The following is a 19,688-nucleotide window of genomic DNA, read 5'->3' as shown; positions in this document are numbered from 1 at the left end:
TGTAATACAGGATAAGGTGTGATATATGCAAAAGAAGTAATTAATGAACTAAGATGCATTTACCCATTTTATTCTTGGAAGATCCCAAGGTGTTTTTGGATTGATCAGACTAAAGGAGAAAGACATTTGATTAGCATTGACAAAGAGTAGAAAGACCATAATTTGTTAAGTAAAAAATGTACCTGTTTTTTGCCATCAACAGCTGTCATCAATGACTCTGTTGATTTCCTGAAAGTGAAACAATGTGGAATGATGCCGAAGAAGCTCACAACAAGTCCAGCAAACTGAACTAAACAAACCAAATACACAGTAACAGACTTCACCTGACTCCAGTGTTGGTTGCCTGATTTGTCTCCCTTTCGCTGGGTTCCATCCAAGCGGGTTTGACCCCCAGCAGGAGGAAGAGACAGCGGGACACTACCAGATGGCAGGCGGCAGGGAAAGACAAGCTTTCCTCTGACTCTCTCTGCTTCTCCCACTGCTGCTTAGGATCCATGTCCCGCTGCGGGCTGACGGGGCTTTCCATGCTGCTGGGGAGGGTGGAGGTGCCAAAGGACTCGTACACAGTCACATTCTGCTGTACTTGCATTGCCTCCCGGGTTGCCATGAATGACTCGAGTACTTCTGCAGAGACATGGACAACCTGAGAATGTTGTGATGATGATGACGATGATGTGTGTGTATTTCTGTGGGTCTCTCTGCCTAGAAGCAAAAGATACAAAATGAGCTGTTTTTGCCTTTCTAACCTGACAGGTACATACGACTGTTGCCAAATGTGTCCTCCTCTGCTACTTCTTCCTGGTTGTGGTTTGCCGTGGGTGTCGGCGGAACCTGAACCTCCCGGCTGCAGTGTCCACCCGACTGCCCCTTTCCCACTGATGTCCCTGGTTCTTGTCTGTCTACATCCGGACTTTGGGGAGATTGAGAAGTCTGCAATTCAAGGAATGATAATAATAGTAATAATAACAATATGATGATGTCTTATTCCATCTGCACTGCTCTATATTTTCTCAACTTTATCAAAAACAACTGCATTGAATATATTTATTTGTGGCTCAAACTGGAGTCATAATGGTACCTGTTTGGCAGCAGCTTGCACTTGTGAGGTCCTTGGAGAATTTTTATGTGCCAAAAGAGTGGTTCTGATTTTATAAACTGTTTCGTAGACATCTAACAGCATGTCGCAGGGCTCATATCTGACTCAGGGAAGAGAGGATAAATGGGGTGGATAATTAGCATTTCTCTGCATTGCAGTATAGACCTTATGCAATAATTAACTCACCAAATACCATCCTTTGCAAATGACCTCATTAGTTTTGTTTTTAGAGTTTTCAGTATTATTCACAGGAGTAGGTATTTCAGTTCATATCATGTTTGTGTTACTAACCTGTCCTGCCAACAAGCTTTATCCTGCAACCCTGTGTGCTTCAGGAGAGCAGCCAGACTGCAGCGACAGACAGTCTGCAGCAAACAGTCGCCTGAAGACCCCCCGCTCTCCCATTCTGCTCACACAGCAGAACAATACAGCTTAGTTACAACACACAATGAATCCAGAGAGCAGAATCACAAGGTATTTAAGCTCAAATGCACGTTCCTCCTTTATCACCTGGATATTATCTTCCACACATCAATGCACTCATGTGAGTCAAAGTACCTTTGCTGAGAGCGTACTCCTCCATCTTCTGCCACAGGCCACCTGCAGGTCCCCTGGAAGATCCCAGTGCTAGCTCCAGTAATGTCTTGGTTTCCTCGTTCAGACTCAGTTCTGCAAGCCTTGAATCAGTGCTACCCAGCAGCACCACCTCAGTAAGCCATGCCATGCTTGCATCTTCGGGACAAATCATCACATGGGATTTACACAGGATGAAGACAAGAACATTACACACTAGATTTTAATACACGTCATGTGCTTGGAAAAAGTAACTAAGAATACACCAAGGGGGTATTAGTATATCTGGGAATTTTTTTGGACATCACTCCCATTTCATTTCTATTTACATAGTTAATACATAAATCTAAAACGGCATTTTACATCACCCACTGGTTCTCATTTTCCCAACAACAAACAATATTACTTTCAGTGTTACTTAATACAATACAGGTGTTCACTATATTTGTAATAAATTGTTTGTGTCATCGTCCATGCATGTGCAAGCATTAAGAAAAGCCATATGTGCTCCTACCAAGCTGTTCAAAGTCCATCTCAAGACCATTCCTGAGGAGGATATTTGATAGCCAGAACTCTGACTTTTTCTCTTGAGGTGATGGCGGCAGGCCTTGCAGCATTCCTCCAAGGCACCGGCCCACTGCCAGCGCCACAGAACGCTCCAGGTCCAACAGCCAAACCCACTTGCCCTCCTCCTGCTGTTGCTGCTGTCCAAGGAATGTGTTTTCCTCACTTTTATCTAAGAGGGATTTGTCATCATTGACATTGATAAAAATGCTGCAATGATACAAAGACTAATAATAATCACTGAGTATAATTCTAAGGTGCACTGACTGACAAGTAATTCCTCTGACCTGAGCAAGGTTTCTGAGCCTCCTTCACTAGTTCTTGTTCCTCCAGCAGGCCCGTCTCTGGCAACAACCTGTTGAAATAGTTGAGGTCCTCCAACAAGGCCAATAAATGGCTTAGAAGAGGTTGAACTGTGCCCAGGGGCAACAGCAGCAAGGAGTACATAACCTGACACAGCAAGCTGCCTGCCACCGAGTTGTTCAGGACAGCTGGAACAAGGTGTGGAGAGAAGAAAGGGAGATTAGACAGACTGATAAAAGTGATGGTTGAAAGATGTAGACAGACAACAGATAGGTACACAAGGCCAGAGATAAGCGAGCTTCAAAATCCTTTAGTGGCTTTTCTTTTGTCAACGGTTCTACTGGCAAATTAGTAACCCCTCAACGAAGCCAAAAAGTTCCTTGAAAACCAGACATATATCTAAAACCAAATCTACTTGGATAATGTTAGAAACTATGAATAAAAAACAAACCAACATAAAGAAACAACTCACACAAAAGCAGTAATTCTTACTGTGCAGCTTCTTGGTGATTTGTTTGTCAAGGAAACTCTTCTTCAACAGTTTGGTGGACCTCCTGAGTGTCTCAGCAGCACAGGGAAGCAGCAGGTAAAGGTGCTCACGAAGTAGAGCGACACTGCTGTCATCCTACACATCGATATTAGCCTTCAATTAACCTGGTCTGGTTCACAGAAATATGTACTTTGATCATGAGATGAAGATATTTCTTCGTGTGCAGCATTTCTGTAGTATACCTCAGGACTGGAATGGATGTAGCAATGGGCGAGCAGGTGCTTGTGAAGCCCAGACAGCAGCTGGTGGAAGTGTGAGGGAGGATCAGTCTGTCTCTGACTGTCGCTGGATAGCAGCTTGTCACTGTTTTTCTCCAATTCCCCAAACGCCCGCTCCTTTATGAACAATCACCAAAAACAGAATACATGTAGAGGAAAGAGGAATTAATTCACTGGTAAAAATGAGCACAGAAACATCCAGAAATGATAAAAAAACAATAGTGAGAGTAGGGAAAACAATTCATGTCTGACCAAATGTTACATGACAAATCCTATAAATAAGTACACAAAAGTAACAAAAAGTTACACAAAAGCCCCATTTAAACAGCAGGCTCACAGCAGGAATGTTGCCCCGATAATCCGCCACATTTCTTGATAAAAGGTACACAGACAGATTATATAGAATGACCTTGGCTGTTCAGCCTGCAGAAGAGAAAGTCCAAGAACAGAATCGACTGCTCAGACTTGTATCAATACATTTCCATGACTTTTACACAAACTTGAAGAACATTTTCATGACAATACATTCTCCGATTTTTTTGGATATGAAAATTGAACTAAGAAATCCATGACAAAATGTATCTTAGTATATTTCACTAAATGAATGACAAGAAAATGTGATTTGATAAGATATATGTATATATCTATTTGAGTAAATCAATATTAACCAATAGTTTTTTGGGTTTTGTTTGTTTTTTTCATTTTCTGGCTTCATTCATTTCTCAAACCTTTTCCAGGCCTTGGAAATGTCTATGTTCATGACCGTATCAACCCTCTGTGTAGTAAAGAAGGATGATTCCAGAACACCAACAATCTAAAATCCCACACTGGGCTTTATTACAGTGGGTTTCATTCACTTGAAATTGGCACTACATACCGTGTAAAAGCCAATGCTGAGCAGCAAGGTTCTGAGTAGCACCTCTGCTAAGTGCAGAGGGTCATATGCCTCTATAGAGCTGGATGAAGAGGGCGCTCGGACTGACGTAGCAGGTGTCAGAGGAGGGCCCAGGGATGTCACCTCCCCAAAATTGCTGTAACCCAGCAGAGAAGCTACATGGCTCTGGTCCTGAAGGCTGCTGAGGACCATGTCTAACTGCAGACGCTTGAAAGACATTAAGAAGAAGAGAGAACTGTAAAAGGTTTGATCATTCAAGTCCGAGGTTACAGAAAGGATTTCTACAGAGAGCATATATACATTCTCACAACAACAAATCAGTCATTTAAACATACTGTCTAGGAAATGTAAACTGGCATTATGATATTCACAAACACACTGTGAGCTTCATCTATCCATCCATCTACTTTCCAGCCAAATATTAATCCTTAAAATGAAGTAACCCCAGAAGTCAAGACAGATAAACTGTCCCATTTTAGAAATTTAAACATAATTTCTCATGTTTTACCTCTTTTTAATTCTATATATGGGCACTTTTCTGACAACTGATGCATTTTCTGACCAAATTCTGACCAAGAACAAAATGGCTCTTCATACCTGTCCTTTGGAAAGGACATTTAAACTCTGTGGACCCTGAGGAAGGAGGGAGAGGAGCAGTTCTGTTCTTTCTCTCAGAGGAGGCAAAAGTAGGGATGCTCCAATGGACAGAGTGTTCATAACAGCCTAGACAGGAATACAGGCATGGCAGTTTTTAAAAATAACACAGCTAGTAAAAGTACATGAGCACATATGCCATAACCAGCAGTGTACACAAAACAATTCCTCTCATTCTGACTGTCATATGACAGCAAGAGCATATTGTGAAATAATTGTAAAATATGAAGTTGATTTACCTGTTGTATAGAATCTGGCATATTGGTATCTATGAGCCTGAAGAGCAGGTTTCTCAGTGGTCTGCCCTGGGCCCCCAACACCATGGCACCAGTGCCCCCAGCATGGGCCAAGGACAAGTGGATGGACAGTAGCTTCATGCACAGCAAAATAAACTGGTGATGGTCCCTGAGTGAGAGGAAAAGGCAGCGTCAGCGGCGGCCTCGAGTAGCTGCTGGTGCAATGGAGTAAACACGCTGCACTGATATATATATTTTTAAACCTTTTGGATAAGAATGGGGCGGGGGGAGTGTCATTCCCGATGCCATCACAGTAGCTTTCTAGGAAGTTGCGTAGATAGGTGAATGTACTCTCTTCCAAGTCGACACAAAAGGGCCTGTGCCATGCCACCAGCTGTCTGACAAAGAAAGACAAAATTGTTAATAAAGAGGCACAGAAGAAATGACAAGAAGTACTTCAGAAGAAATGACAAGAAGTACTTAAAAAGCTTAAAGACATTTCAGAGATGAGTCTTTACCTATCAGTTGGAACAGCAGTCCAGGCCAGACTGTGAGAAGTGCCTGCGGTGATTTGCTGGATGGACACACCCTCAAGCCCGAGCACTTTCTTGGGTTTGGTAATCGGTGTGGAGGTATGGCCTTGCCCACACTGGCCCATGGTGTTGTTGCCCCATGCGTACACTTCATTGTCTAATAATAACACAGGAAGTTTAATTGGAATACATGAAAAGTTTATTGAATTATTGAAAATTAAAATTTTTAAATACTCGTCTAAACAACATATCTCACCATGGGACAGAGCCAGACAGTGGCTGTCACCACACGAAATATCAATGATCTTGGTGATACTCAGGTCCTCTATGAACCTGGGTCTAAGTGAGGTCGTCTCAGAGGAGCCACATCCTAAACACGAGCCACAGCCCCACGCAAACACCTGAATAAAACATGCAAATAAAGACAAATCAATTCATTGGTAAAATCACCGGTCGAGGCTTTTGTTTTAATTGACCGTTTTGTGGTCGCATATCAGATGTAATCACTGAATATTAACTGCAGATGAAGAAAGAGTCGGGCAGTATACATCAGGACATATGGAATTTAGCAAGAGCAGGTTTATTTTCAAAGGTTAATTGAGGAAAGCTGGTGCAACAGTTTAATTAAGATAGTTTTGCTGTGATTTTTAATTAAGGCATTCTTTTTTTCAGAGAGCTGTAATTGCAAAAATGCTGCATACATGATCAAGGAAAAACTCTGCCCTTTGATTTACTATCTGATCCAAAATCTCACCTGTCCTGCAGAGGTAAGCGCCAGAGAAGACTGGCTGCCGGCACACACTTTCCTGATGATAAATCCATGCAGCGCCTCTATGACCTTGGGGCGATAAACGCGGTTGGTGTCTCCATGACCTAGTTTACCTGCAAGGGTGAGTCATACCTGAATATCGGTATTAACACAAACTGGCTCAAGACATTTCTGCATTGGTCCTGCAATGGCAGTGTTCAAAACTTTGAATAGCATTTCTTATGTTCATGAGAGCCACAGGTTTTCTGCTCTTCCAACTATTTATAGTTACCACAGAAATTAAAACCACCAATTCACACAGATGCTGCTTTGTGTGCTTGAATCCTCCTGCATGTCATCTGACAGCGTACCGTTGTCGCCTCCTCCAAACGACCACACGGTTCGTCCATCCTGAGCTACAGCGATGGTGTGAGAACTGCCACACGCTACCTGTCCCACACCGCTGACATCCTTCACCAGTGTGGGCATGTTCCGACTCTGGCTGTCACTGTGACCTGTTCAGGGAGACGGATTGGTCAACAAAAAAAAAATATAAAGAAAAAACCTGTTGCTATACAAGAGGAGGTGTTTCCCTTTTGAATTGATCAGACAAATAAGGTGTGTACCAAGCCTGCCAAAGTCCCCCTCTCCCCAGGTATAAAGCTCGCCATCATTAGTCACAGCAGCACTGTGCCTGTAGCCAGCAGACACACAAACAACAACCTGGAAGACAAACAGCTATTAGATCAGAAAAAAGGTGTTTCATTAACAAAACAACATCTAACATCTCCCATCCATCTTTCACACAACAGGAAAATATCCTCTTACTTTGCCAAACAGTGGTCCTTGTATGATTTTGGGGTATTTCTGTGTAGCACTGTTGCCATGGCCCAGTTTTCCATATTCTCCATCACCCCAACTGAACACCTACAAGAAATACAATGAAAATTGAGGTGAAATAAAACTAATACATTTGGACCCCAAAACTAGAAATGAGTTATTCAGTAAAAATCCGAAAAATCGAGCGTCAGCGTTAGTTCTGTCAGGCCGTGGTAGTCAAGCGCTATTGGCTTTCCCGTCCGTCAATCAAACTGATCAATTAGCCGATCTACAGCTGCTCTGCATCAATTGATCAAATCCGTCGCTTCTGATTGGCCCCTCTCAACTTAAATGTCACCCGGCCTCAATTACCACTCTGCTATCTTCTGGCATATGCTGCTTTGCCCGCTGTTATCTGCTGCTACAGTTGCGCCAGCTCGCAACTTGCTACCCTCCACCTCCCAAGCTCCACCTTGTCGTGTATACATGGCATAGTTCATTCCATGTCATGTTGCTTGCTCTGTTCATGGGGGTATAATTGCTCTTCCAGTTTTAAACTGGGGGAACCTTCCCTCACGCTGCTGGTCCCCTGTTTCATGGTGCTCATGAAAAACTATCAGGGGACTCCTCTGAACAGAACCATACCGCCAATTGTACTATAATAAACAAATCAAGCTCATTATCATCTGTGTTTCTTGATGTGAATGGACCTGACAGAACTGCGACTATTTTTGCTGGTTCTCATAAAATTATGGTCTGATGACAAAAGCCAAGTACAAGGTACTTCTATAATATATTCAGCACCAGCAAGTCATTCTTCCTACCTCTCCCTCTATTGTGATGGCTAAAGTGTGACCATCGGAGCCCTTGGAGGACGACACCTTTTTCATGTTCCTATGTGGCTCCAGCACCAGTTTTTTGGGTATAGACTGGTTGTTGGAGTCCCCCAGACCCAGACGACCATAGCTGCCTTTTCCACATGCTTTCACTGACCCATCTGCAGATACTGAGAAAGTGCAGTACTGGCCTGCCTCAATCTGAAAGGGACACAAGGAAGCATGTTAAACTGAATTTCCCCATCCTGTTTTTGGACAGTTAAATCATTACAATAGCAGTGTTATAAGGATGTAAGGGGTAGTTTAAGGCATTTTAAGATGAAGTAACAGAATTAGAAACTGACATAAGAATTCAATTATATTAAATCTTTATGTGTCCACCTCATGTGGACGTTGTAAATGGTTATACAGGAAAATACAAAAAGATGATGTGTGGCAAACAAACTAACTAACAATGAACTGAAAGCAACTGGATTTAACTTTAACATATCAACTATAACACACTCTAGTCTACAGTAAGACCGAAAAATAAGCTGCCCATGGTTAGAGTTAGTCCTATCCCTAAGACTGGCCATACCATTTGGGCATCACTGAAGCCCTGTGTCAGTTTCGGCAGCAGTATTTTCTCCAGCGTTCCCTCCGCCAGCTGATGGCTGCTGTTGCTGCCCCACACATACACCAAGATTGTGTCGCTCTCAGTTCCAGGAGCAGCTGCATCTGTGCTGCAGGAGCACAGGCAGTAGGAGGCTAAGTTACAAATCTGTCAAAGGGGGAGGAGAGTGAGTTCCTGTGAGTCAGTTACTGTACTGTTAGTAATGAGTTAATAATATGTTGCTGCTCTCTCTCTCTCTCTCTCTCTCTCTTACCTCCTCAAACAGGCAGAGGGCTGCCTGGGAGAGTCGACAAAGCCCGTCTGCATCCTTCTTCAGCACCTGAGTCTTGATGGAGTCTCCACGGAAACCCTGGGAAAAAAATATTCATGTTTACGCTTTAACCTTATGTCTTTTTATTACAGTAATCAGTTTATTTTTTTTCTCCATTTTTCAAAACTAGAAGTAAACATCAGAACAAAAAAGCCAACTAAAAGTCCAGAGTACCACAAAAAGCATCACGTGGACACTTCCTGTATCATTGTACATAATATGTACATGATCATGATGACTTTGGAAACTTTCATTTATGCATAAATACCACAGAGGTGATGAAGCTGCTAAAGGATGACTCAATGAGCATAATATCAAGAGAGAAGAGGAAGACTGACTCAAGCTTAATCTTCATCCTCCCACTAGCGCATCACTCCAAGCTTCAAATGACACTGCTGAAATAAACAGACCAGTCGACAGCTGGGAGGACAGTGGTAGTGGAGCCGCATTTTCACTGCTTCAGGGACAAAGGGGCTCATTTGTCAGAGTGGTCTTCAAAGTGTATGAATGCTACCTCATATGATTGCATGAAGAAACCAAAGAGCTGCCACGAGGAATTTACTGACACCAGAAATGACGCCGTTTCAGAAGTGCTATGTAAGCCACAGCTTGGATAGCTGTGTTTATCATCATATTATCATTTTTTTCATTTGTTTTTACACAGTCAGACAATGGTACCATTGTTTGTGTTTCTTTATATTAGAGACTATGTTAGGATATTTTAATAAACTAGCAGTTTATTCTGGACAGGACATTTTTCTACCAAATCCTATTTTTAAAAAAAGATGCTTTTTTTTTATCCTGGTTCGATCAACAATTTTGATTAAAAAAATTTATTAAAAAAATGAATTTGGAAAATGATTTCACACATAATTTGGTAAATGATGCAACGGCAGAAGTGACAATGATAGGAGCATAAATAGAAATATCAGTCAGAGAAATCCAGTTTAAAGGCGAACAACAGATACACAACAAAAAGTTGAATTTCAAGGGCAATGGCATACCGAATATTGCCTCATTTGGAGAAGGGTCTGGTGGATGACATCAAAGCCAACACCAGCTGGCTGCTGGGAACTCAGTGAAGAGGAGGAAGACAATGAGGAGGTGCAGGAGGACATGGAGGCGGCCAGGGCCACCTCCACCCACTCCAGGAGAAACTTCAGAGAGCCTCTCTGCATGGCCAAGCCCAGTAGCAGCTCCAGCGCTAGCCTACGACCAGTCAGGTCAGCACCACCCATCCCGCTACTCACGGACGTCTTCTTGAGGAAGTCAGCCACCTGGGCCAGGCAGTCCAGCCCAACTGATGGGATCTTGTTCTCATTAGCCAAGGAGAGTGGTGGCAGAGAGGTCAGTACAGACGATGCTGTGGCAAGTACATCATTGCACAGCACTGACTCAGGATGTGCCGAGGCGGCGTACCTCCAGTTTTGCTGTAGTAGTGAGAACAGCAGGCTCAAACCTGTTCTCACACCCATCTCTATCAGAACATCTGTACCGGACTTGATTTTGGACACTCCTCCCAGCATGCAGGGCTCTGAGGCCAGCTCAAGTTGCCCACAGTCTGTCCCGCTGTCTGTGGACTGGGAGAGTGCCTGCACGCGATATTTGTCATGGTATTTGGTATGGAGTGCATAGTAGATCCTCTGGAGAACTACCAGCCTGTGGTGGAGGCCCAGTGTGTAGCAGGTTTGTGTCAGCATGCGCTGAGCCAGCCATCGCTGGCTGTGAAGCAGGGATGACAGATACTCTTCCTTCTCCGCTGACGCACAGGACTCACACTCGAAGTCGGGCAGGCGAGGGCCGACGAGCTCTTGAACAGGCTGTGCCAGAGTCACCACCTCCTTGTTGTTGAGGAGCTTACTGTAGAGCACAGCAGCTCCATGCCTTGTGGCAGTCTGCACGCTGTCCTCTGCTGCCCAGGAGCTATTGAAGTGCTCCTGCCACTTCAGCAACACATGGGTCTGACACGGCACCATGTCTGTGCATTATCTATACTCCCTGAAAGACACAAACATGAGAATAAAAGCAAACAAGGCCTTTGTATTGGAGTTCTAAACCTCACAAGTATCACTCCCTCACACTTGATTATCATAATGAAATGACACTTTTATCTCACTCATCAATTTACAGGCAACATTTACTGCAGAAAGCAAATGTTCTCATGTGTTTTCCTGCCAAGAAAATTCAGTATGAAGGTGTCAGCTTTCTCCTCACTCCTGGCAGTTTCCCAAAATTCTGTTGATTGGAACCAGTGCCATAGACCTAGTCGGTGTGACTGAAATAGCTCAGCTCCAACGATGACTGTGGCTTTACGTCCTAATTAAGACACTTTTGTCTCAAATCTGTGCAATATAAAGAGATGCAATGTGTTTACTGTCAGTCATAATATGGAGAGTAAAAGAGCCAAACCTGCCTTTGAGAGTTTTGGCACAGGAGTGTTAGTAATCAATCCCCATTGCCAATGTAATTCATTCATATTTTCGGTCCTGCTCAAAACATAGTTGTCATACTCATCATGTCAATGCTGGTCACCTGATACACAGCTGACATGCAGTCACATGCGAGACCTCTGGAAGGCCACATAAACACTCACCTGACTGTGCTGCATTTGAATTTACTCTCCAAACAAAAAAGCGAATCTGTTGTTGAGTAGAAACATTTTTCATGATGCATTTTTGGATGAAATGTAACAGGGTTGTCCAACGTGGGGCCCAACGGGTGGGGGGTGGGGGGGTAGTTGGGCCTTCCACTTAAAAGTATGTGAATAACTGTTTATGCCGTTCTTTTTGTAAGGTCAAATGTTCTTTAAATATACAGTATAGGATCTCAAATAATTTACTTTTCATGATTCAAACAGCCAGCAGAGTAACACTTTTAGCAGGATGTCAGTTTGGAGCAAGTGAAGTAAGAAAGAAATGAAGAGGCAGAGACAGTGGTGCACAGACAAAAAGGCATATTAAAAACAGAGTGTGTATTTGTTTCGGCCCTCCGTGGGAACAAAGAAGACCTGGATTACATGAATCCACGATAGCTGGACTGTTTGGAAATTTTTCTTATCCCCCTGAACACACATGAAATGAAATAGGGCATATATCCCTTGACATCACACAGAGGAGGTCAACAACACTCATCGCTAAGTGGTGACTTCTCCCTAATATTAGTTGCATGACATTCCCTGTGACATTAGTTGATTTAAGAAATATTCTGAATACAATAGCATGCTTTCATTCCAAATGCATATCTATTAAGTGCTGCTATGACCCGACCAAACATGTGCTCATGCCTCTTCGACTACAATCCACGGTGGCAGAACCTCATCTCTTCTGCCTTGCCTGAGGCCCATGAGGCTATATGGTTTCCACTCTGGACAAAAATAACTGCCAGCATTGATATAGTAACGGGCTCTTCAGTGAGACAACCAGCAGCAATCACAGACTACAAACTCTGGAATTAAAGGACATATATAGTTAGGACGACTCTGGAGTTTGGCTAACGGCTGGGCAATTAATCTGATTTTATTGACAATTTTGTCTTTCAACGACATTTAATGACTCATGCACTCAATTCTCTTTTGCAGCGAGGCTCCAGTATCGGTGTGTTATAAATCCTGCAGAGCCCTATTGCCCCTTCTTTGAACACACACTTAGCCCATGGATGTCTCCAACAGGCTGCGGTATGTTTAGTTCGGCAGCAGCCAAGATGACACAGAGAGAGAGAGAGAGCCTTGGGTCAACAAGAAAGATAAAACCAATTCAGCTGTTTGGAAACACTTCTAGGAGTCTGACGAGGAATAACAACAACAAGGAGACATCAGCTTCTCCATCCTATGACTGATCTCGTTAAATCATCACGATCTCAGTATTATTGACAGAAATAATTGTGATTAAGCAGTGTTAAGTTGGCCCTTTTTCCTTTAGGATTCAGGTCATAAATGTCAAACTATGTAACTCAGATGGTTCCCCCAGGGGGGCTCCAGACAGTTTCAGGAGGGACTGAGTGAACAGAGGTGAACAAATATTAGGTATCACATAGAACAGCCTAAATATATGAGATCTGGTAACAGATAAGGTTAAGAGTTACAGCAGTTTTGAGGGAATTCACTTTCCAAGAGTCAGAGATGAATAACTGACTCAGGAGAGACTGCTTTCATGTATTTGGTGAACTCTTAAGTCATGTAAAAAACTGCAATAGTATGCAAGCTTGGCAAAACAGTTGACTGTATGAGATCAAATGACATAATGGTGATACCATACCAGAATCCAGAAATAAGAAAACATGTAATGGGGGGCACCTTAGATTCTGCAAACCTTGATGCAGAGTATTTATGGTAAATACATTCAGTAAACCATTTTGTGAGATGTGTTATTAAATACAGATAATGCTAAATACATTTTGGAGTGTCCTGTTTATTATAAAAGCTTTAATGTCAAGGTGCGTGATGAACGGGTCATGCACCTGTCAATGAAACCCCAAATCATCTGTGCATCGATGAGCCACACCAGTGACAACCTTTGAATACATATGGCTACGAGCATGATGAAAGGATTGGAACAGTTCAGTGAGGCTTGGGAGGCTGCCTGTGAAACTGTCACATTTTATAGAAAGCTATGTCATCATGTATGTCAGCTATTCCTGTCTTCCCCTTCCCAAATGAGGGCGACAGTTACGCTGCTGATGACAATGACGATTTTTACAGCCAGGAGACTGATGAGCTACTCGAATAAGAGTAGTTCTAATTGTTGTTATCAATTTGGGAATATGTTTTTTACATTAACATCTCAAAATTAATGTACCCATGATATTTAATTCCTCAGAGGGATAGCTGGCCTCAGACCACTATCGTGGAGGACATCTGTATCAAATCCATCCACCTTTATATTACAGCTGGCCCATCAGTATGGTGACGGGGGGGGGGGGGGGGGGGGGGGGGCAGTATTATATTTCCCTTCTGACCTGGAAGAGAGAGTCATCCAGAATTAGCAAGAAGAACTTGCTGGGGCAGGGGGTGTTTGGGCTGCTCTGCTGCCAGGACAACCATGACCACAATAAAAAATGTAGACAAGATGCCAGGATGACTGTTAAATAATTGTTATGTACGGATCAATATACTGTAGATGATTGATATCAACGTTTAGCAGAATACGGGCTTCAACGGTTATAATCAATTTATCTCGATCTGATGTGGCACACCTATATTTAAGCGAAAATGTATAATCATCAAATGCCATGTTGTCAGAAGTTATCCTTTCAGTTGCATGCTAAAGATGTTAGCAGACAGGGTAATCTAATGAATTCACAATAATCCACCCTTGCCATTTTTCTTAGTTTGAAGTCAGCATATCGTAGCTATGTGAACGCCTCGTCCCTGACAGCAGTTAGCTTATTGTCACACAATAGCTATTAGCCACACCGATAAAAACAACAACAACAAAAACAACAAAATCTAAAACGCGGTCTAGCTCTTGACATTCACCGGTAATATTATTCCGCATCTGCGGTGACAGCTGAGCTAACGCTGGCTGCACTGCGGTGGCTCGTCTCCGGCTGTCAAACAGACCAAGCCCCTCCGCTTGTCGGCTGACAGCTCCATGCCAACCTTGCCCGTTATTCGCTAATGTAGTATCAGTGTGTTAAGTGCGGCGTTTTTCATAAAATAATAATTAACACAGACGGCAGATATCTAAGTTACCTCGGCTGTAAACCCCCGCAGATAAGTGGTTTGCGTTACCTGTCCCGTCCCAGTGAGGTCTCCCTCGGACGCAAATATCATCTCAACCTTCTCCTGGTTTCTCTTCTTCTTCTACGGTTTTAAAAGACACAAAGCAACCAGCGCCTGGAAAACGAGCGTAGCGCTTTCTTGTGTCTCGGAGTGGAAACTTATCATCATTCCCAGTCGTGATCGCGTTGTTCTGCCTATTAAATATTTCCCCCTTAACACTTCTTTCACTTCACCAGTGCAAGACAACAGATAGGAGAAAAATTTGTAGAAACTCCAAGAGTGGATCCAAATAATGTCTGACTGCATTTTAGTTAGTTATTTGAACTCGTAGCTCTTTTTCGTGTGGAAATAGGCCAATGACACTGAATGTGTTACAGTTTATTTCACAATTATAAATCACCACAATGTGTCCATCATTGTTGATTGAATTTATTTTATTTTTGACACCCTGAAGGCTATGGGTTCTTAGAGATGTGTTGTCAAGTATAAGAAAATGGTGAAGCCCAAACCATCTTTGTTTTCTCTTAGATCATTTTAACTCGTTATTGTGAGAAAACGGAACAATTAAGTCTCAAGATAATTTTCTCTACTAGTTCCTATTATTATTAGAGCTCGAGCATGTTATCTCGAGATAACGAGAGAAATGAATCTTTTATCATGAGAAAATTGCATTAAAACTAATTATAGGGCACACAGACTTCCTCAGCTTCAGTTAATTTTATATCTTGTAATTTCCATTTTTCTATTTTGGATTACTTGGAGGGGTATCTATGGTAGTGTAAATGGTTGAAATGCTAATTTTATGTTAAGCTCATATTGTGTTACCTGTTTACCATGTTTTAAAATTGTCTGCGGACCTATTGTTTTGAATCGCTCCTATCCAGAGCCAGTCATGACAGACCTGATGCAATCGGAGTTTTGGCACTCACACAAAAACAAACCAAAGATAACCTATGACATCAGGTCACACGAATTTCAATTCCTGGATGGCGGTGCGGAGCTAATCCCCACTTCCACGCCGGATCTCTAAAAAAAGGGGTCTGGCTGGCAAAAAGGACGACAACACCGGAATAAGGAAATTGACGAGGGTAAGCCATGTGCAAAACAAAGTTGTTCAATGCTGATAACCGTGGAACCCGATGAAGCACAGGTCACTCCACTCAAGTCACCCAGAGGTCTCTGTTTCTTCCCGAGGACCGCTCATCCACAAGCAGCCGGCCCGTCTCTCCCCGCCCGCATCCCACAATGTCTCTCCTCCTCGTCACAGTCTTGTCTTCGCTGCTGGTGCATGATGCTGAAGCGTGGGGCGCCAATGTCAAGTACGCCGTCAACTGCCCGGACAAATGCAACGCGGAGCGGTGTGGCACGACGCAGCGCTGCGCACGGACCGTCCTGGACGACTGCGGCTGTTGTCAGGTCTGTGCAGCCGGCAGAGGGGAGCACTGTTACCGCACCGTGTCGGGGATGCACGGGGTGAAGTGCGGACCGGGATTATTCTGCGAGTTCTACAAGGATGAGGATGACTATGGAGATGAATATGGCATTTGCAAAGGTATTTCATAAACATACTCAATATTTTACAATCTTACTGCCTAATTTGGCGTTTTGCATGCTGCATTTCTCCACTGATGCACCAAATGCAGGATCCCATTATGTCATTACAGTCTCTTAGGCTGTAGTTTAGAGATTTCTATCATCTGTGGCTCTGAGTCTAAACAATGATACATATGCTGCAGGTGTCCACAGTAGAACCCAATTCTCTTGATTAATCATGTCATTTACTCTCCTACCAAACCCATAATCATGTTTGGTGAGAATGTTCAATATTCTTTCTTCACAGAATGTCTGTATGGAACCTATGGGGTTGAGTGCCGCAAGACTTGCAACTGCAAAGGAGGCATATGTGACAGAGAGACAGGAGCTTGTCTTACCCTCCGATTCTTTGCCAAAATTGCCAGCAAGCTCAGGACTGAGCCCCAAGCAGGTAAACAACTTTAGCTGAATGTTTCCAATGAGAATGATCCCATTCAAATTTGGAAATATTCTCTTTCATGTGGCTAGTGGCATTCAAAGATCTAAATCAAGTGTAATCAGTCATAGGTTTTCTTTATTTCATCTGTGCTCATTTCCAGGTGGAGATGTGGGTTCAGGAGAAGTCCAGAACACAGATCCAGGCAGATCTGCGGCTCCGAAGTGGCTCAACCCTCGCTGACAAGTGCTGACACCATCTGTTCAGTGTAAATGTAGCATTAAGTTATAAAAGAACTGAAAGATATATTTTATTATGTTAAAAATGCAAACTTTTTTACAGCATTTGGTAGGCTTTATTTGAGTTGTGTGGTCATTGATTGACATCATCTTTATCCATGAAATATGGAGGTTATGTTATTCTCTTTCTTTACCTTTTTTTTAATGTTTGTTATTTTTTTGGTGAATAAATTAATTCAGATGAGGTCAGTTTCTATTAGCGTCAGTGTGGACTCTCATTTAGTGTGCCTTCATACATTCAATTTAGAAAATGAGAGCAAAGAAGCTTTATTTTTGAGTAGAGTACAACATTCATTTTCATAGATCACTAAATATTTTGAAGTTCTTTGGAATTCTATTTTATTTGTATTGTACATACGAAACGCAGACGTGGAAAATATGACATATGTGACACCAGCAGATGTAAAGAATGCTCTTAAAATTAAACCAAAGTTATCACGGACTGTTGTTACTTCCTTTCTTCATTTCATTTTCATTTTTTCATCAAATATGGACGAGTTCATAAAACCGAGCAGCTGTGTATTAATTTTCGACTAAAAGGCGACATCAAACTAGGTAGAACAGCAGCCGTACCGTTCACAGATTCCATTATCACACTGTGCCATAAACTGTGCAGCTAAACAGAAAATGATATTAACATTAATCAAAGCGCTGTGATCACAGACACTAAAGGTTGTATGAATTTCAATTAAATTGCGCCTGCAAGTATAAGAGTCCATATGAAAAGCAGCTGAAAGAAATAGGGTTTTGTCTATTGATTCAAAGCAGTTTTTCAATCACTGCTAGGAATGAATGACTATCTCAGTTGTCCGGGTCGTAGTTTGACCACAATCATGAATCAAGGGTTTATTTGACATTCCCCAAGGTGGAAAAAAAACACATAAAGATTAAGAACTGAAGAAACCTTTTGCATGAGATGTGAAACATTTCAAAGGACTAAACAAAGAAAAAGCTGCTTTGGTCTTCCATTTAAAAAAAACAAAAAAAAACAACACCTCCAGAGACATAAAAGCATCCATGGCTGCAATCCGTCTTTGTGTCCGTGTTTGGTTCTTTTTAAGGTCTTCCTTGTATCTTTCTGTTTTCTTCGTTATTTCACCGACTGCTGGGAAACGCATCATTCTCCCTATAAGGAGATGGGTTTGTCCAGTTGATTAGTTTCAACAGAGATTTTATTGAATTTTCCAGCTGCAGAATCGTTCTTTTCCCCTCCTAATGTTTAGTGTATTTTTAGTACTTGGCAGGCTGCCTTTACTGTTTCTGTCTTTGCTCTGGACCGTCCGCCTGCATGAATGCTGAATGCAGAAGCTGGCAGACATCGAGCTGCTTTTCTTTAAGTTACAGTGGCAGGCAGACTGACCATCTTCACTAATATATCGCACTGACAGGAGGTCAGAGCTGACGAACACAGCAGAGGTTGGTGTTGCTGCCACCTACGTCACTGAAATAAACATCATTATATTACAACATATGTGTTATCACTTATTAGCATTGCTCAGTAAATCAATCTGGTTCTTGTTAATTCAAAAAAAGAAAAGAAAAAAGGAGAAACTGGGTTCACTTTTGAAAATTGTGACGAAACTCTGGTATAAAGTTAAGAATCTGTAAAAAAAAAAAAAAAGAGAGAGAGAGAGAAAAAAAGAGGTGACTTTCATATTCTCAATATGACAAGAAAGGTAATCCCGTATGTTAAATAAAAGAGTCAGAAAGAAGGTAAGTCTGGAGAGAAGTGTGTGTCGTTTCTTTCCCACGATATAAAACGATACACCAACACAGGAGCAGAAGTTTGTTGAGAATGTTTCAAGCATTCTTGACTCCGGAATGGAATGGCCAACTTTCTTTGCTTTCATAAATGGCAAAAATATTCTTTGTTCCCATACAGAAAAGTTAGCTTAGTCATGGGAAAAAGAAAACCCCTTCAAAAAGCACAAAAAATATTCATGAGTGATGATCAACTATGCAGCAAAGGCTTTAAACCTTACAAACATACAATTAACATGAGACTTCTACCGATTGACATTAAGTTCTGATAAATGAGTCTGAACTTTGAATAATTTCTTCAATCAATACATATATTTTCTTTCTTGGAGAAAATATTCTCTCAACTGAATTATGTCCTTTTCCTGAGCAAATACTTAACCTGATAATAGTTTATGCAAAGAAAAAGCCCATACAGAAAACTAAATTTGATATAAATGCAATAATTCCTTTTAAATATGGGAAAAAAAACGGTTTTATTTGAATGCTAATATTGTATTACAGTATATAAACTCACATCTTCTTTATCAAATTCTAACCAAAATTCACTATAACTGTCTTGTTATCATTATTTTTTGCTCCTGATATAGAATCTAAAATCCAAGTAAACCGATTGATGTGAGTTACTCCAGCACACTTTTCTTTTAAAAACTATTCACCTTCATTTAAATGAACATTTTGTATTTTTTAAGTGCACTGTGTTTTTGTGTACAGCTGATATAAGACACTTTGAACTGTTCTATTAAGAGAGAATATCATAAAAATGCAGTTAAATGTCTTTATTTTTGCAACATACTTCCAAAATATGGATGCTGCTTTGTAATAAATGTTGTACTTGATGATTTTTTTTTAAGCATTGCAGTTTTTGTGTCTTTTTCCCCCACAATATATTAACACATCAGGATTAAAGTCTGAATATTTGTCCATATTGTGAAACTGTCCTGCTGAAGCCAAAAAGATCTCTCATTAGCCTCACCTCTGACTCTTACTGCTAC

At 41.8% G+C, this 19,688-nt stretch overlaps 2 protein-coding genes across 2 annotated transcripts in view; one reads left to right on the top strand and one right to left on the bottom strand.

The window, feature by feature from the left end:
* Positions 1-14,734, bottom strand: part of LOC147243868 (putative E3 ubiquitin-protein ligase HERC1) — a 38,143-nt gene extending 23,409 nt beyond the window's left edge. Inside the window, exons 1-26 of the mRNA XM_086186553.1 lie at positions 14,638-14,734; positions 9,953-10,946; positions 8,892-8,987; positions 8,603-8,785; positions 8,014-8,226; positions 7,199-7,297; positions 6,997-7,093; positions 6,742-6,885; positions 6,377-6,504; positions 5,879-6,023; positions 5,608-5,779; positions 5,353-5,487; positions 5,093-5,258; positions 4,797-4,922; positions 4,182-4,406; positions 3,269-3,421; positions 3,029-3,161; positions 2,521-2,724; positions 2,184-2,405; positions 1,655-1,828; positions 1,388-1,502; positions 1,079-1,196; positions 747-930; positions 324-624; positions 183-228; positions 64-109 (exon numbers count right to left, since the gene is read on the bottom strand). Coding sequence (XP_086042679.1) covers positions 64-109; positions 183-228; positions 324-624; positions 747-930; positions 1,079-1,196; positions 1,388-1,502; positions 1,655-1,828; positions 2,184-2,405; positions 2,521-2,724; positions 3,029-3,161; positions 3,269-3,421; positions 4,182-4,406; positions 4,797-4,922; positions 5,093-5,258; positions 5,353-5,487; positions 5,608-5,779; positions 5,879-6,023; positions 6,377-6,504; positions 6,742-6,885; positions 6,997-7,093; positions 7,199-7,297; positions 8,014-8,226; positions 8,603-8,785; positions 8,892-8,987; positions 9,953-10,924 — 4,597 coding nt within the window. The 5' untranslated portion in view covers positions 10,925-10,946; positions 14,638-14,734. The remainder of the gene's footprint in view (positions 1-63; positions 110-182; positions 229-323; positions 625-746; positions 931-1,078; positions 1,197-1,387; positions 1,503-1,654; positions 1,829-2,183; positions 2,406-2,520; positions 2,725-3,028; positions 3,162-3,268; positions 3,422-4,181; positions 4,407-4,796; positions 4,923-5,092; positions 5,259-5,352; positions 5,488-5,607; positions 5,780-5,878; positions 6,024-6,376; positions 6,505-6,741; positions 6,886-6,996; positions 7,094-7,198; positions 7,298-8,013; positions 8,227-8,602; positions 8,786-8,891; positions 8,988-9,952; positions 10,947-14,637) is intronic.
* A 1,051-nt stretch (positions 14,735-15,785) lies between these two features.
* On the top strand, positions 15,786-17,377 carry esm1 (endothelial cell-specific molecule 1). The gene is made up of 3 exons (XM_086187395.1): positions 15,786-16,219; positions 16,508-16,651; positions 16,800-17,377. The coding sequence occupies exons 1-3, from the start codon at positions 15,913-15,915 to the stop codon at positions 16,877-16,879; spliced, it is 531 nt and encodes a 176-aa protein (XP_086043521.1). The 5' UTR covers positions 15,786-15,912; the 3' UTR covers positions 16,880-17,377.
* Positions 17,378-19,688: the final 2,311 nt, after the last annotated feature.

This window comes from Aulostomus chinensis, chromosome 19, assembly GCF_037954235.1.
Source record: "Aulostomus chinensis isolate RoL2024-O1b breed Wild chromosome 19, RoL_Achi_v1.0, whole genome shotgun sequence".
Lineage (NCBI taxonomy): Eukaryota > Metazoa > Chordata > Actinopteri > Syngnathiformes > Aulostomidae > Aulostomus > Aulostomus chinensis.
This window is presented reverse-complemented; position numbering and strand designations above follow the sequence as displayed.

Coding starts and splice junctions, on each gene's coding strand:
- esm1 (XM_086187395.1), top strand. CDS start 15,913: ATGTCTCTCCTCCTCGTCACAGTCTTGTCTTCGCTGCTGGTGCATGAT. Junction 16,220..16,507: donor TGAATATGGCATTTGCAAAG/GTATTTCATAAA, acceptor CTTTCTTCACAG/AATGTCTGTATGGAACCTAT. Junction 16,652..16,799: donor CAGGACTGAGCCCCAAGCAG/GTAAACAACTTT, acceptor GCTCATTTCCAG/GTGGAGATGTGGGTTCAGGA.